Source organism: Pangasianodon hypophthalmus, chromosome 25, assembly GCF_027358585.1.
Source record: "Pangasianodon hypophthalmus isolate fPanHyp1 chromosome 25, fPanHyp1.pri, whole genome shotgun sequence".
In the NCBI taxonomy this organism is placed as follows: domain Eukaryota; kingdom Metazoa; phylum Chordata; class Actinopteri; order Siluriformes; family Pangasiidae; genus Pangasianodon; species Pangasianodon hypophthalmus.
The window spans coordinates 12,005,255-12,022,149 of NC_069734.1; the positions used below are offsets into that span (position 1 = coordinate 12,005,255).

Here is a 16,895-nt window from a genome sequence, read left to right on the forward strand (position 1 = left end):
CTAAATATAGGAAATTCACTTCAGTATAGATTTACTTCCTTTTGACTCTTCTTTACTTGATTTTTCATTTTGAGTTCTGTTTACTTTTCACAGATTAGATTTACCTTTTTTTTAAGACAACCTTATAGGCCATGTGTTGGAATCTTGCAGCAAGAGGAATCTTGGAGCAATTCATTATAGGTGTCATGCAGCATTGTAGGGTGCTATTAATTTTAGTACAGAAGGGAAAGGGATTGGGGCGTACGATGATGCGGTCTACCAACCACCGTACAGACCACAGTGAGCTATATGCTGTTAGCGTTGTTACACAACTTATCCCACCTCTGCCACCAACAACACACGCACACACACATACACACACACACACACATATACACACAGTGCCTCTACTGAAAAGAGCAGATTTAAAGACCAAATTACCCACTGTCTATCCTCTCTCTTTCCTCTCTCTCCTTTGAGTGCCCTGGTTGCTGCCCATATGTTATGATGTGTCCAGATGGTGATGTTCTGAACCTCTGATCCTGAGAGAGAGAGAGAGAGAGAGAGAGAGAGAGGGAGGGATGTAACAAACACACCTCCAGCCCCAGCTGCTGCTTTGATTTGTGAGATATTGGGCTGGATTTTACTAAGAGGCGAATATTTTGGCTCCCCCCTCGCTCTCTCTCTGTTTTCCTGATACACAATATACATAACACTGTACAAGAATAAAGTTTTTAACAAGTAGAGCAGAGGGAAAACAACTGGTTTAAGATTGATTTTAACGTCTACATAGCTGCTTGATATTTTACATGACAGTAAAGTCGGTGAATCATTTCAGAGTACTACTGATACCCATGATAATCTCAAAGAGGGTATTGTGATTTCATTTTCCCCTAAACCTGTCACAATCTTGTATGGATTTGCTAGAAAGAGCAGCATTAGCTCTCATATTAATAACACAGGGACACTGGGACGTCTCCCTGATGCATATATCCTAAACATGTCTTAAACACACGTATGCAGACACATTCTGGTGCTGCTGTGGTCAGAGCAGGCGAGGACGCTTCACCTCTGAACACGGCGCCGAGCTAAACAGATTAATTTCAGAGGCAGGCTGGCCAGATGGCTCACACACACACCGGTGTCATCGAACATCTGCCAGAGAGAGAGCTCACACTGCGCAGTGGTGAGAGAGAGAGAGAGAGAGAGAGAGATGATGGGAGATGGTGAAAGAGAGAAAAGAGAGTGGAAGAAAAAAGAAGGGAAAGACAAAGTGGGAGGGAGTCTGGGGGGAGAGAGGGAGAACTCAATAAGTGAGAAAGAATGTGAGAAGGAGTGAGAGAGGGTGAAAGAGATAAAGAGAAGAATGAGTGATGAATATAGAGAGGGAAAGAAATGGCGAGACAGAGAGGGAACAATGTTGAAAGAGATGGGAGAAGAGAGAGACAGTGAAATGGCAAGAGAGAGAGAAAGAGATTTAGAGAGGGAGAGGAAGAGAAAAAGGAGCAGAAGAATGGTGAAATAGAACAGAAGGAAATGGTGAAAATGAGATATTGAGAGAGATATAGAGGTGAAGAGACACATGGACAGAGGAGAAGCGATGAATGTAAAGAAAGTGAGTGCAGAATGAGATGGAAGAGAAGGAAATAGATATAGAGAGAGAAAAAAAGAAGGAAGATAGTGAAGAAGTGAAATAATGCGAGAGAGTGAGCGAGAAGGAGATTAAATGGGATCTTCACAGAGTGCATGCATATGGCACACAGCTGGACTCGGTGTGTGGAGAGACAGAGACAGAGAGACGCATTAGGGAGACATGCAGCTGGTTCTCTGGCTCTGCTCTGATTAAAGGTGCAGAAGCTTTTAATGTTCAGTTTATATCAGACAAGAGTAACTATTTACCACATCACTCATCTTTATTTCTGAAGCTGTTGCATTCGACATTGAGGTTTGTAGTTCCTGACAAATTATACAAATAACTTTGGTCATCATGTCATTTGTATCATCTATGACCATTTCTATCCTCCGCAGTGGTAGAGGAAGGCTTCACTGTAAAATGCTAGCATGGCTACTCGATGTGAATTAATACACGCTGCAGTTTTGTGGCACAAAACTATTGATCACAGTGAACCATATGTGAAATTTTCCCATTAAAGCGTTAATGAGGTCTATAAGAACATGTGCTAGTGCTACTTGTGGGAAGTTTCTAGAACATTTATTCCCATTCATACTGACTTGTCAGCTCAAGTCAAACCCTAAAAAGGCTTCATTTTTGTGAGCTCCCTGAGTGTTGAGTTTAATCCTATGTCCCTGTCCTTATGCAGGACCAAAGAGGCGGGAGGTGAGAGGGAAGCCTTGCACACCGAGCACATGGCCAAGCGGCCATGCACAGTCAGCCCAAGTCAGCGCTTTAGTCCAAGCAGCGGCATCGCAGCCCACGCTCCTCCCAACGGCCTGCCCACTCATCCTCCCAATGGCCTGGCCCACCCGAGTGCCCCCGGCCCACAGCAGTACCGCCTGGAGGACATGGCCATGGCCCACCATTACAGAGACGCCTACAGACACGGCGAGCACAGGGACTCTCGCGAACGCCACCGCCAGACAGGTCAGGCACACAGAGAAACAGAGATGCAGTTTTCCCCCATTACCTCAAAGACTTTTGAAAGATTTGAAACCCTCTTGTGGATTCATGACTTCAGAAGTCAATAGCTGACTTCAGTAGTTGAGAGTTCATGAGTTTTGATGCAATGCTATCACAGGTTTAACCACCTAAAGACAGTGTATTTAACAAACTTGTGTATTTGTTGTAATCAACCAGCTTTCCAACTTTCCATGACATTATCTTGAATTCACAAATTCCATTTAAACGCACCAGTAGTTCATAGAAACAGTTTTGATCATGACATCATCATGTTTTATAGGTGAGCTTGAGCCAAAATGACGGTCCAGGTATATCTGGGAAGCAGCTGTTGACTGCTGAACCAGGAGAGCTGATTTAGTTAGGGCTGCAGTTTCTCTGATCCACATGCTCACTCAGGTGTGTGTGTGTTGCAGCTGTTCATGGAGCGCGTCAGGAGGAGGTCATCGATCACCGGCTCACCGACCGTGAGTGGGCTGAGGAGTGGAAGCACCTGGATAACGTACGTCTGCGTATCGGTTCCTGTTCACACACCTGGTAGCTCTGTTGGGTGCGAGGGGGGATGTGTGTGTGTTTTGTGTATGTGTGTGTGTGAGTACAGGTACATCCGAAAGCAGCTGAGCTTGTGTGATGACTGAGTTAAGAAGGTCTTCTCAGACTCACAACACTTTCAGCACACGCATACGCGTGGACAAAATCACACACACAAATATAGAGCGCGAGTTAAAAAGGGGCACAGATGGAATGAAGGACCCAGCGGAGGAGATCCAGCTGGGCTGAGCAGCTGAGACACGGGCTGCAGTCACAGAGAGCGACCGGCCTGTGCTGGGTCTCGGCCAAATTAGAAACACTCCACTGAAATAAATATAGCCACACATACACACACACACACACATACACACACACAGAGAGAGAGAGAGAGAGAAAAAGAGAGAGAGGTGGGGAGAGAGATCCTAGGGGACGTTTGTGTGCGCACACACACGCACACACACACACACACACACACTGAGGAATGAAGAAACAGTAATGGTAGGAGACAGAGTGGTTAGGGAGTAAGAATGAAGGTGGAAGAACAAAAATTAGGAATGGAGACAACAGTAGAGTGAGACAAGTTGAGAGTGAGACAGATTGGGAGTGAGAGAAAGAGAGAGAGAGAAGAAGGGGGTGAAAAAAATCATTAAAAATAGCTAGTACAAAGTTACTACAACAGGTGTCAAGTCAAAGTGCAGTTTGTTCTGGTCAGTTGCCATTTCCAGTGATGTCAGGAAAGAAAAGAAGAGAAAGAGAGAGCAGTGCGAATGAGTGTATCATGCAGATGAAGTAAGGGTGGGTGGAGCAATGAAGAAAAAGGACAAAAGAAGAAAGGATGGCTGAGTAGACGAGAGCGGACAAGCTCCACACTGGGAGCGAGTCAGGGGTAGAGGGACACAGAGTGGGTATAGGAAAGGAAGAAGGTAGACACAGAGAGATAGATGAGTAGACCCCTGGGACAAAAGAAGACAGAGGAAGGAAGGGAGAGACAGAGAGACAGAAAGAGTGAGATGTAGGAGTGAGAGGGCAGGATGAATCGGTTTGGCCCCTCACACTGGCCACACAGCTGTTCCAGCACTATTGTTACTGCTCTGTTGTGTTTATCCACTAAAACACTCACAGCACCACTGTCTCACTCACATACACACACACACACACACACTCACACACACACACAAAATCACAATCACAAACACATTTGAGCAGATGCACACATCCTATAAAGCACTTAGGGTCGCACCTGGACGGCTCTAATGGGTTTCACAAACACTGCGCCGCTCTGAACTAAAAGCATCGTGCCTGCGCTGCTATCTGACACACACACACACACACACACCGAACACAGCAGGAAGTTTTTACAGCACATCATCCCATAGCTACAGGTGCTGTTCTGATCAGCCATAAATACACCTCTCTCTCTCTCAGTCTCAGTTCAGTTTCCTTCAGCGTACAGCTGCACAATCAATCATATTTTACTACTGATCATGATTTTTGGCATTCTCAAGTAATTACATTTATTCAGCTGTGATGTTGGTTGGCTTAGCCCAGTCTCCATTGATATAACCATATGTTTGCTTGCATATCTTTTTATTAATTGATTTATATTTCACAGCACTGAATTAATAAGACTGATGAGACAGTTTTGTTAAAAATTGTTAACGTAGACATATAATAATATTCTGTGTGTGTGTCTCTCTCTCAGTTGCTGAACTGCATTATGGACATGGTGGAGAAGACGAGGCGCTCTCTGACCGTGCTGCGCCGCTGTCAGGAGGCCGACCGTGAAGAGATGAACCACTGGATCCGGCGCTACAGTGACGTGGAGGATATGAAGAAAGGTGGGAGCTCCTCTCGATTCAACTCTTCTCCATCGCTGTCTTTACGATGAAGTTTCAGAGGAGCTTTATGATGATGGATTCGCTTTAATGAGCTTTAATAGAGCTATCGACTCTCAGCCATTTTTATTTAATATCAGTGTGCACAATAAAACCATACACTTGAAGGAATAGTTCAGCAAAAAAAACTTGCCAATGATGTCATATGCCATGGTTTGCTTCTTTAGCTTTGCGCTTGAGCTACAAAGAAGATGTAGGAAACATGTAATGGAAGTCTCACTCAAAATCGTGTAAAGTAACTGTCTCACTCTGTATAACAGACATCCACCGAGACTTCCTTCATCGGCCTCCGTCTGGCTACTTGCCTGAAGAGATCTGGAGGAAGGCAGGTAGGAGTCTCTCACCTGAACAGAGTGATCTGCTGCCACATTCTCACACACACACACACACACACAACACACACACACATATGCAGTAAGGCCAGGGCTGGGAGAGCAGAGGCTTCTGGGTATCATTAGGGCTAAGTGCTCTCCATCTGTCCCGGCTGTGAAAGACGACTGCAGTTAAAAGTGCAGTGGAAATGCAGCACCATGGAGCAGCAGCCACAGGGGACGAGGGAGGGGTGAGGACAGAAGGAAGAAAAGATGGGTAGCTGGCTGAGAGGAAGGAATCATAGCTCTCCTGCTTTTCAGAGTAGCAGCTGTGGCATTGATAGTAACGATCAGTGCCAATGTGTAAATGAAAGCGAATGGGAATCAGCTAACGTGTTGTTAGATTTCATCCCATACACCTTTATGCTGGTGATCACGATGCTCGCCCCTGTTCACTCCTCGCCCTCGTCATCGGCATTAGGGTGTATTGGGGTAGGTTAATTCCTCTAAGAGTGACATAGAAGCCCACATGATTTTGGTGATGCACACTACATTAAGGAGTAAGCTTAAAAGAGCACGCCTACCACAGGAATGCTGCAGCTGCTGAAAATCGGTGTCTGGGAAGCGGCTCGATGCTGCTGCAGACCTGCAGATCTGTGTGCTGCATTTGCACTGTTTTCCAAAGCCGTTTTAATTGCAGTTGTTTTTCACACAGGTGCCCCCAGCATCCCGCTCTCCCCAGCAATAAAGCAACTGCACAACAAACAGGGTGAGTAAGAACACCCAGTACCCGCCTGCCTACCGCTAGGCCATAAGTGTGTGTGTGTGTGTGTGTGTGTGTGTGTGGGTGGGTGTGTGATTAGCCATTTGTAAAAAATTCATTCTTTTTCTCTTTTAAAAGGACTGCATTTGTTACTCTCCTACTACTCTCTTATAGCAGCGAGACAGTCATCTCTAAAACTATTTGCCTGTTCAAATAATGAGAAACCCCCTCTATATGACATATCTAGGACATGGACATACATTTTTAAGAAGATCAACCAGTTTGTGGTAGATGAATTGTTTCGCCATCCAAATCCAACCTCATGTGCTATGATTACTTAGTAGCGCCTGTTCACACCCACTATATCATTAATGAATGGTTGCACTGAGGATTTCCAATAATCCCAAATAAATTTAGTAAAAAAGTAACTTGTCGAAGTATGCGTACCCTAAAACACACTTTTAACTGTGCTTATGCACCGTTTTACTGGTGTGTGCAGTTTGAAGTGAAAAGAAAATCTTTAAACTATGCTTCTCACTAAATTCACCACAGTCTTGATTAAGATATATGGCATACTTTATAGTTGCTTTGAAAAGTTGGGGTTGATGGTTGGTTCATAATGCAATGACAGGGCAAGTCAAACCGGTGAGACTGACAGGTGCAATACTGCACTACAGAATATTACATAACATGACAAAGAATATAATAAAATTTATGCTCCTTTAAGTGACTCAGTGTCAGCTGGATAGAAGGAAATAGAGCAACTTGATAGAGAAATCTCATGTTGTCTCCGTACCAGTCATTTCCTTTCGTTTCATATTCACTTGTACTAAAGCACATTCTATTTAATGTAAAAAAGCATTTTCAGTACAGTAAAGGATTAAACCTGTTTCCAAGAGGGACAGAAAAAAATCCTTCTAGATCCCAGTGGGATTAAAACGTTAAAACTGGTCACCCCACCATTTTCTATTACCTGCTAATTGCTGCATCTGCTCCGGAGTCTCTTTGATAAAAATTAATTAAACTTGCAAACTAATCTTGGTGGCGCATGTGCTGAGTCTGATAACTCAGTATCACGGTTCTCGCTGATACAGAGTAGGTGAAAAAAAAGAAACAACGGATGAAGGTAGAGACAGGATGAAAAATGGAGAGATGTGCGTGTTGAGGTGTGGAGAGGACGAACAGAATAATAAGTAGCTCTCTAGCTGAGACAGCTGTGCTATACACACACATACACACGCACACAGAGTGTGAAAATCAGTGTGAAGCCTAGGGGCAGGATATTGAGTGGGATATGACAAGGATGTATAATTGGACTAGTGTTTATGACCACTGCACGCAGGTACCTGTATATACATCACTTCAGTCACTGTGCTTATTGAGACACAGCCAAATGGACAGTCTTTGTGCTCTAATACTTAACCCTCTTTCAAAGTCACTTGCCATTTTGAGCCAAAATTGAGATCAACTGGGTCTGTTCAGCATTTTTATACATGCTACCGAGCATGGTAGGATGTTAATTACTTAATTGGATCATGCAGTACAGCATCTGCACTCGTTATGTTTTTTCACTCATTTATTTAGGGTTTTTTTTTTATGTGTCACCTGTCTGTACATATGAATGCGCCATATTTTCCGTGAGGTTGATTGTGAGTGGGGCACACAATACCGAACAATTTTTTGGGGACGTAAACAATGTTATTTTATAGATTTATCTGATGTTGTGTTAAAGCTTAAAATGACATAAAAATAAACTGTAGAAATATCTGAATCCATTTTATTGAATCATAATGTGCTTCAGCTGTCCACTTGGGTAGCTTGTTTGCGTAATCTCACTCGCACTCACTACCTAGCTGGCTTTAGCAGGTTAACCTAAAAAGTGTCATATGGTTTATATTTGTAATAAAACCTATAAATAAAAAATAAAAACAAATAAAATGATGATGAGCATGTATGGTGCTAAGGAGAACTTTTAAAAACGTGCTTAGTTATGACGTCACTCACGAGTCTGACCTCACCTGATTGGCTAAACACAGTGCAATGGATGGATTTGTTTGCATTAAGTTGATGTCTGCTGATCTATTGAATAGCCAGATTGAATAAAATGATGAATTTGCAAGTAACAGTTGGAATAGCAGACTTACTGTACAAAGAGGACACATTACAATTATGCTAATCCAGCACCTGCTTGAGGGCAAATAAGTGCATCTTCTAGTCCAGAAATGTTGGTATATATGTTTACTGACTGCATTAAGAAGCACACTCTCATAACGCACTTCATAAACACACATTCACAGCCTTCCACTGCAACGCATCCTATGCGCGAGGTCGTTTCTCTGCGAGCTAAAATAAGACCTAGCGTGTGTAAACGAGGAGCGGCTGGGGAGCAGGAGAGCGATTATCACGGCCATGAGCAGTGATGTACGCGCCCCTAATGAGCCAGGCTTCTATTTTCGACCGCATCCAAACACACCTGCCTGTCCTAAAAAAAACGCACACACGCACCACTCACTCACACAATGGCGTTTGTAGAACAGAGGATGCCGGAGAGCACCGCCTCCTCACTTCTGGGTCTCATCTGAGTTTTGTGTTCTCAATGTGGGAGTTCCCTCTCAGCCCTCAGAGAGGGAAATCACTCACCACTAAAAATTCGGTTAATAGACAAGTTTGTGAACAAAGTGAGTGAGTTTGGAAACATCTGCTGTTGTCAGTGCAGGAAATATTGTAACCTGATTAATTATTTAAGGTGACTTTTTCCTGACAGAATGTTTTAAATCTTGGATGATGTACATCTGTTCAGAATGATAAAACAAGCAGAGAGCTTATATGGCCTCAATAAGGAATGGGGAAATGGAGGAGAGGGGCTAATCTGTCTTTTTCTGCCTGTCTTTTTCTCATTCTGTTCCCCCCCTCGCAACCTCAGAGGAGGCAGTGAACGAGGTGAAGAGACAGGCCATGTCTGAGCTGCAGAAGGCCGTGTCCGACGCTGAGAGGAAAGCTCACGAGATGATCTCAGCCGAACGCTCCAAGATGGAGAGAGCACTAGCAGAGGCCAAGAGACAGGCCTCGGAGGACGCGCTGTCCGTCATCAACCAGCAAGAAGACTCCAGCGAGGTGTGTCTCATTTTCTCTCTCTCACACACACTCACACAATCAGCTGGGCCCCACTGGGGCACTTCCTGCCTGTAGATCATAGCTACCTGCACCCACTTCACACAGCATGACCACTCACACTCTCCGCTGTCCTCAAAATAGCTCATACACTCATTTGTGATGAAGAGTCTCTGTAAGTGTGTGTTAGATGAAGAAGGCATCTAACACTCACAGAGGCTTTCCATCACATGCTCAATTCATTCCCCTCAATCTCTGAGAGTCTGCCACTCCTCCGCTTTATCTCCTACTGCCAAGGGTACAAATGCTGTGACAGTGAGGGATGAAGCCAGTTTACTTATGTTAAATGAATGATGTACTTCTTTAAATTCTAAAGGTTCTCAAACTTTTTGTAGTCAAGGGCCCAAAAACTGTAATTGTAGCACATACAGTACTGTGCAAAAGTCTTAGCCACCCTATTGTTTTTAGTACAAACTTTGTTATAGATTTTTATTTTATGACTTCTGTATTATTGATTTGGTACAAAAACATTTTAGATTTCCAAACATTAGTTTTCCAGCACAAAATTAAATGATACAGAATGTTTGTATGTCAGTAAAGAAAGCAGCATATTACATAAGAGACCACTTTTCAGACAAAAACATAATGAAGGCTGCTGGGTTTTGCTGCAAAAATAAGAAGCGAGTGCGACAGTCAAAGTCTCCAGAAGAACTGTGGCTGCTTCTGCAAGATGCTCAGTAACACTTACAGCTCATTTCCTTATAAAAATGCACTAATTTTACCTGAGACTACTAAAATGTTTTTTAAATCGCAAAGGGCCGTCACACCAAATAATGACTTTGTTCCATTTATTACTGTTTACTGCTCTTTATAGTTTTTTAATGTAGAAACATTTAATTTCATTATTTCTGAAGGCATCTTTGCTCTACAGCATTTCTTGGCATGTGTCTAAGACTTTTGCCCAGTACTATATGTTTATACACTTACTCCAGCTGTTGAAATATTAAGCATTAGGCAAACACATAATTATGTAATAATTTTTGTCTCTGTGTAATTATTGACTTTTTAATTATAAACTTATAAACTTTCAAGAATGCAGTTACACCTAAAATGTGAAAAGTTTTGTATCATATTAACAGCACTAGTCTTACAGAAGGGTACAGAAGGGTAATGAGCTCAAACATGAGCTCAGCCTCTGCTAGAACTTACAAAAGAAGCCTGACTGTAGAACGTAGATGGAAACTGTGTGGCTACTTTGGGAAAGACGGAGCTGTTATTGCAGTAATATACTGTATGTGCTTTGCTAACACACTCCTCTCCTCTGATTGCCACAGAGTTGCTGGAACTGCGGCCGCAAGGCAAGCGAGACGTGCAGCGGCTGTAACACAGCGCGGTACTGCGGCTCCTTCTGCCAGCACAAGGACTGGGAGAAACACCATCACGTGTGCGGCCAGACACTGCAGGGGCTACCCGGAGGCGGCAGCGTTCCTCTGGGAACTCCTTCCTCTTCATCGTCCTCCTCTTCTTCCTCCTCCTCCTCTTCCAGCGCTCCGCCCACACACTCGGAGAGCACCACTCCGGGCCCTCTGTCCCTGGTTGGGCAGGCTGGCGGTGGAGGAAGCCCCAAAGACAGCAGCTCCAGCTCAAGCAGCGTGTCGCGTTCCACCACCCCTGCCACACCTGCCCTGCTGGATTCCTCCTCCCGCTGACCTCTGACCCCCAGTCTGGGTACACTCACTGCTACCGCTAACGCTGCTGCTGCACCTGCACCCAAAAGAAGATGAGAAATGTTCACCACAAATCCTCGCACTTCTTCCCGCCTCACTTCTTCTCAACTACCTGAAGCTCTCATTTAACCCTAGCTCTATATTTATTACAGTTTGAAAGGGTTTGATTTACCGAGGACGCAGACAGCGATTTTAACCGTGTCTTATTAAAAATAAGGCAGCAAGAAATAAATTCAAGCTTGGCTTTATGAATAATTTAAGCCCTGTATATATGGTCATCCCAGCACGCATGGAGGCAGTTTACACCTGACACACTCCGTCCTCTTCCACAGAGAGCAATGGGAATTTTTAGAGAAGCTTGAATAGGAGTTAGATTCCTTCTGCCAGTCTAACACACGCTTTTGCCGTTCTCTCCTGTCTGGGTTTGAACGGAGGGTCGACAGGCTTCCCCTCCCCTCCCAGAGCTCCGTTCCTCAAACCATGAACCTTGAATCTTCTTTCCCCGGTTTGTTTTTGGCTTTAACAAGAAAATCCAAAAATCCAAAAATAATGATGCTAATAATAATAATAAAAAGAATAAAGACCTGATAACTACCTTGCTAGCGAGCCAAGAAAAACCTACACCGGACTCACCTCTCTGTTCTGATGCGAACCCAAATGAAAAAAAGACAAAAAAACATGATCCAAACCTTTTTAATACACTGCCAAAGTTTCACGGAGAAGCACTCGTCTTGTAACCAAACGCGAACGACGCAAAACCTCCTCAAACCCAAGTCTGGTTTCTGTGGAGAGGCAGCAAGGAAAAAGGAACAAATTCAATCCCTGCCTCCCTCCTCTCACTGTGCCCCCTCCTTCCCTCCCTGGCTCAGTTCCCCACAATCCCCTGCTCCAACCCCAAGGAACACGGTGAAGTGACGTGCTATTCCGCCTCTGCTCAAAGCAAAAAGACATATAGGCGGAGAGAGAAAGCAAGGACAAATGGACCAAACAAGATGTATGGGAATGAACGCGCTCTTGGCCTCGAAAGAAAATTGGCACTGCAAATGCCAAAAAAACCCCACAAAACCCTCAAAAAGAACTGAGAATGTCTAGGATCGCACTCCAAGGACGAGTCTTTTGAAGCAATTCTCCGTTTTTTTTTCTAAAACTCTCCCAATTTTACACCGAGCTGTAATTTTCACTCTCCCTCGTTTTCCAAAGCATGAAGAGCAGACTGCTAAAAAAACTGTCTCATAAAAAGCAGTGTGGACTTGATTTCTCTTCTATGTATCTATCTCTATCTCTCTCTTTCTCTCTGTTTTTTTCTACCTCCTGCCTACTTGTCCCTTTGTCTCCTTCCCCTCTGAGCGGATATCTAAGAAGGGATCAAACGTGTAGATACTGCTTTCTGGTTCTCGATGTCTCTGTCTCTGATGTCTCCCTGTGCTGTCTGACTTTTTTTCTTTCTTTTTGTTTTTTTTTTATACTTTCTTTCTTCGTCTTGTTTTCAGTTTGGGCCGGACATGTAAAGACGTTCTGAGGGGAGAAATCTGTAGAGTAGAAACTCCTCATGTATTTTATATCACTCGTGTTTTGAGACAGTGAGAGGACAGAGGTGCAATATGAGAAGAGAATTCAGCTACTGAATGGAACCTCAGAAACCACCCTTAGGGTACCTTATAATATAAATCTACATATAAATCTATTTAAAATAACAACCATAACTTAATGTGAATGTATATAGTATTTAAAAGTAAGAGGTCCAAAAAAATGTGTTTGCCAAATAACAGAAGGTATAATGTCTACAAATAATTTCTCAGTTCTTTTCCTTTCCAAATCAAAGCAATTGTAATTACTCATTCAGACCCATGCATTTTTGTCCCGTCTGTTTTACTCTGTATATTGTGTAATCTATAGATGTAGGTGACAGCAAGTCCTGATTTTGCCGAGACACAGGTGTTCGTGGGTCAGCGAGGGCGGGGCTTAAGTTCAATTTGATCTGCCAGTCGCAAACTTCGTATGATCGTATGACATCATCACAGTACTTTTCCTAATGCGAGTGGCTTTAAAGGAGCAGCTTGTAAATTTGCTGCCTCTGCAAAATCAGGACCTACGTAGTGAAACGGGGGAGGTGAATGTCAGAGCTGGTGACTCATCACTGCTTGTACAGTTTATTGCCAGAGGGCTAAAAGAGAAGTCTTGCGATTCAAAGTGTGTGTTCACGAACGCAATCTTGTTAACCATGATGCTGATGGCAGGCTTCCAAGTCACTTCTTGTTGATTTCAGTGTAACTGTGTGAAATATTGCACGCTTTCTCACTGAACTAACCTCCGGCGTAGTCATGGTCCAAATCCGATACCAGGGTCAAGCTAACACTTTTTGTTTGTTGTCTATACTGCGGTACATGGCTATGGTTTTCCCTGATGCAGTCATCAGCTTTCTCTCCGGAGGAGTATAAACACACTGAAGAGTGTGGAATGAGGTTTAAGTTTTTTACTAATAAAGGGCCGTATAATGATATAATGATGCCCAAAATGATAAAAAGCCCTTAAGAATAAAGTGAGTCCGTCACCCTGAAAGAATTGTTGGTCTAAAAATGCACTCCATACTGAGTCGGCTGAACGGGCAGAAACATTTTGTGCACTCAGACGTCCTGTCCACATGCCATACCTCTAATACGGACCAAACTTGAAGGTTTCCTGCTTAGTGTCTTGTCCTATTTAGCGCTTTTTTGATGTCGGCTCCTTTAATTTAAGTACAGTGCATTGATTATTGAATGATCTATTTTCTTATTTCTAAATTAATATATGAAGTCTTTCACCTATTCAGTCGATATGTAAAGCTTTCACATATGTGTATGATGAAGCAGAACTACAGAGCTGTGTGTGGCTCTCGTCCCCCCGTTTGTTAATCCTCGGCCTTCCGTCTCCTCATTAGCTACCTCCTGTCCAAGAGTGTGAGATCTACGTGCGCTCAGAGGGCCGTGCCACTAGCAGACATGCAAACCCTCCGCCATACAAAGAAGCAATTTACATTCAGCCTGCATGTTATTTTAGAGTTTAGACAGAAATATGAGTTTGGGTTTTAGACCAAAAGGAATGAAAGGCTTTGTTCACACAGCAGGGCAAGTCTGAACGTCAGCATTGTAAATGACAAATGATCAAATATGTATTGTTTGGACTGTCGCCACATTTGCTCCATCAGTTGCCGTAGTAACAATGCAGATGTGCATGCTGATCTTAACAAATTTCATTAAGATGTGTACCAAATGATGAAAGATACACATAACATCCAATTTGACTGGACAAATTAGAGACAACTAGAAACTAGCGACAAACTAGTAACATTTCCAGAAATCCAATCAGAATTGAAATTCCATACAAATGTGGCTTAAGTCAGATTCGAAAAAAATTGTTTCTGTGTTTTATTTTAGCTTTCCTGAACAAAAAACTGGATTTGACCTGTCTGTCTGAACATAGCTGAAGTCATGCTATATTTTATAAGCAGTTGGTTGAGTTTTATTTAAACATTCAGAATAGAAACATATCCCATAGTTATCCAAAATAACAGACCAAAGCACCTCTGTATGCTGGTTAATCGCAGCCTTTTGAACATGAGCTAGTGCGAACTAAGGGCCCTGAACCAAAGTGTAGGAAATAACCACACACTTCAAGCACAAGACAGAACAGCCTGGGGCTGAAAGTACAAAGCCACAGCTAGGCATGTGCCTATGTTGTATATACAGTCATATTCAACATGTATTATATTATTACTGTGTGCATAGGCAGGAGGCAGCCTATGTAGACAGCATGACAGATAGCACTCGTGACAGTTTTTTTTTTTTTTTTAACAAAGCTGTAAAGCTAACAAGAGACATAATGATCTGTATGCCAAATTTGAAGCCTGTCAAGATTCATAGTCGATAGGTACAGGCAACTGTGTGGTTGTTTTAACATATAATATAAGCCTTACAATGTTGTAAATAGAGACAAAAGCTTAGGCAGTTATCATGATATGAAAAATGGGCACATGTCTAGCATCAGGCAACCTCGCTCGAGAATGTGTGACTTGAGTGTGTGCTTGAGAGACAAGAGGCTTCCTAGTCATGATCTCGCTGTGCAAACTACTTGAATATTCCAGAGCTTTAATCCAATACCACAAGCAAAATGAAGGCAGAGGATACACATGCACATCTCTCACTCCTTCTCTGTGCTTTGCATGTCTGCTTAGCTCACATTTAGTTCATATGAGGCCTTATGCGGTTTATGATCTAATTTGTGTCCCGTTGTGTCTCCAACCAAAGTTGAACCAAAAAGGAAGAGCTTACTGGTGTATCTTCCACTGTTTGTATATATCTGTTTTTTTCTTGGGCGCAGTGGGAGGCACGGCTTCTCTGAGCGGATTTGTGAGGGGGTCCGGGCTGGGAGACATTCGGGGCTAAAAATTTCTGATCGCATGACCCTGGGAAACAGAAACCACACCTTAACACAAACCTAGAAAGTCACATGAGCTCTGTAGGACTAAATCTGAAACAATGGTAAAAATTAGCATTACATATATATTTAAAATGAGATATTTGATGAGGGCTTTTTTTTCCTATCATATTTTTTCTTCTACTTTAATTATGCCATCCATGAAGGCTATAGGTGGAATGTTTAGCTAGGGAAAATGCATGTGATCAGAAGCTCTTTGGACTCTATACCAGAGGCCCTTTACCAGTGGACATCCATAGCGCATCCTGTTGTAATGTAAACCTCACACTAATGAGACTGAGAACGCTATTGTTAGCAAAGCCGGAGTGGACGCTTGATCTCCCTAATGCTAAAATAGCTAGAGACTTTTTTTTTTTTTTTTTGTAAAGATACCTAAAGATGAAGGCTTGGTTTGACATGTTTAGGGAAGCATTATTTACTGTATTGTGCAATACATTGTTACAGAAAAGAGAACATTGTTTCTGTAGGAAAAGGTTGGTGTGATGAAGAACTTTTTTTTTCCTGTTATCAGTCTCTAGATGAAGAGAACTGTGCCAGGAGAAGTTTTGATTTCTTTCTTGCATGCTCTCCTCCCCCTTTTTGCTGCCCACTTTACCCCTTTACTGTGCGCTTCGTTGGATATGTGACGCTGTAAACATTCTAAATCAGGTTATTGTCTGTGTTGAGATATGTATCTGTGTAATTAAAAAAGACAGCGAAATACGAAACATCGCTTGTGGCGTGTCCTTCATTTTCTGGGTGATCTTGCCTGATGTTATGTCCCCAGATACCCACAGGGGAACTTAAATGAAATGACTAGGGCCTTGTGTGAGAGTTAAAACCTGCTATTTACTCTTTGGGATCCACTTACTTCAATTAAGTCTCTCTTGAGGTAATTATTCTGTTCTCAGCTGTGCTGCAGAGTTATGTTACCAATCACTGTCTGAAATGAACACTAATGGTTGTTGTACAAAGATAAAAGTTAACCCAAATAACGTTCCAGTCATTCATTCCTCTGTAAGATCTTTGTAGCAGGGATCTGGAGTGGATCTCGAGCCTGTCCTGGGAACACTGGGCATGATGAAGGAATATACTCATCGCAGGGCACCATGCACAACACACATTCACAAACTTATTAATACCTAGGGCAACTTAGCATAGCCAGTTCACCTACTGCCATGTTTGTGGGAGGGGGCAGGAAAACAGAGCACCTGGAGGAAACCCACATGGACACAGGGAGAACGCTAGGAGAACACTAACTGCTGCACCAACATGCCACCCTGTAGTCAGTCATATGTGGTTATATTTGAAGTATATCTCACCCAAAATCATTTCTGTACCAACGGCAACCAGTTCTTCAGTAACGTCACAGGCTTGCTGATGTTGTATAGGACACTGTGACATACTGTAATCTATAACCATGAACAAACTTCATTGTGCAGCTGAATACTGTAATGTTACGGCACAGCCGACTTGAACAATATTAAACTA

At 42.9% G+C, this 16,895-nt stretch overlaps 1 protein-coding gene across 6 annotated transcripts in view; it reads left to right on the top strand.

The window, feature by feature from the left end:
* The window catches only part of cbfa2t3 (CBFA2/RUNX1 partner transcriptional co-repressor 3), a 54,857-nt gene extending 40,079 nt beyond the window's left edge, over positions 1 to 14,778 (top strand). For 4 of the 6 annotated variants that reach the window (XM_026946707.3, XM_026946709.3, XM_026946710.3 and 1 more), the window contains 7 exons: positions 2,301 to 2,581; positions 3,031 to 3,116; positions 4,848 to 4,983; positions 5,301 to 5,369; positions 6,067 to 6,120; positions 9,038 to 9,228; positions 10,560 to 14,778. In XM_026946707.3, the coding sequence (XP_026802508.2) occupies positions 2,301 to 2,581; positions 3,031 to 3,116; positions 4,848 to 4,983; positions 5,301 to 5,369; positions 6,067 to 6,120; positions 9,038 to 9,228; positions 10,560 to 10,934 (1,192 nt within the window). In that variant the 3' untranslated portion in view covers positions 10,935 to 14,778. The remainder of the gene's footprint in view (positions 1 to 2,300; positions 2,582 to 3,030; positions 3,117 to 4,847; positions 4,984 to 5,300; positions 5,370 to 6,066; positions 6,121 to 9,037; positions 9,229 to 10,559) is intronic. The other 2 variants (XM_026946708.3, XM_053229445.1) reach the window with 2 other exon arrangements.
* Positions 14,779 to 16,895: the final 2,117 nt, after the last annotated feature.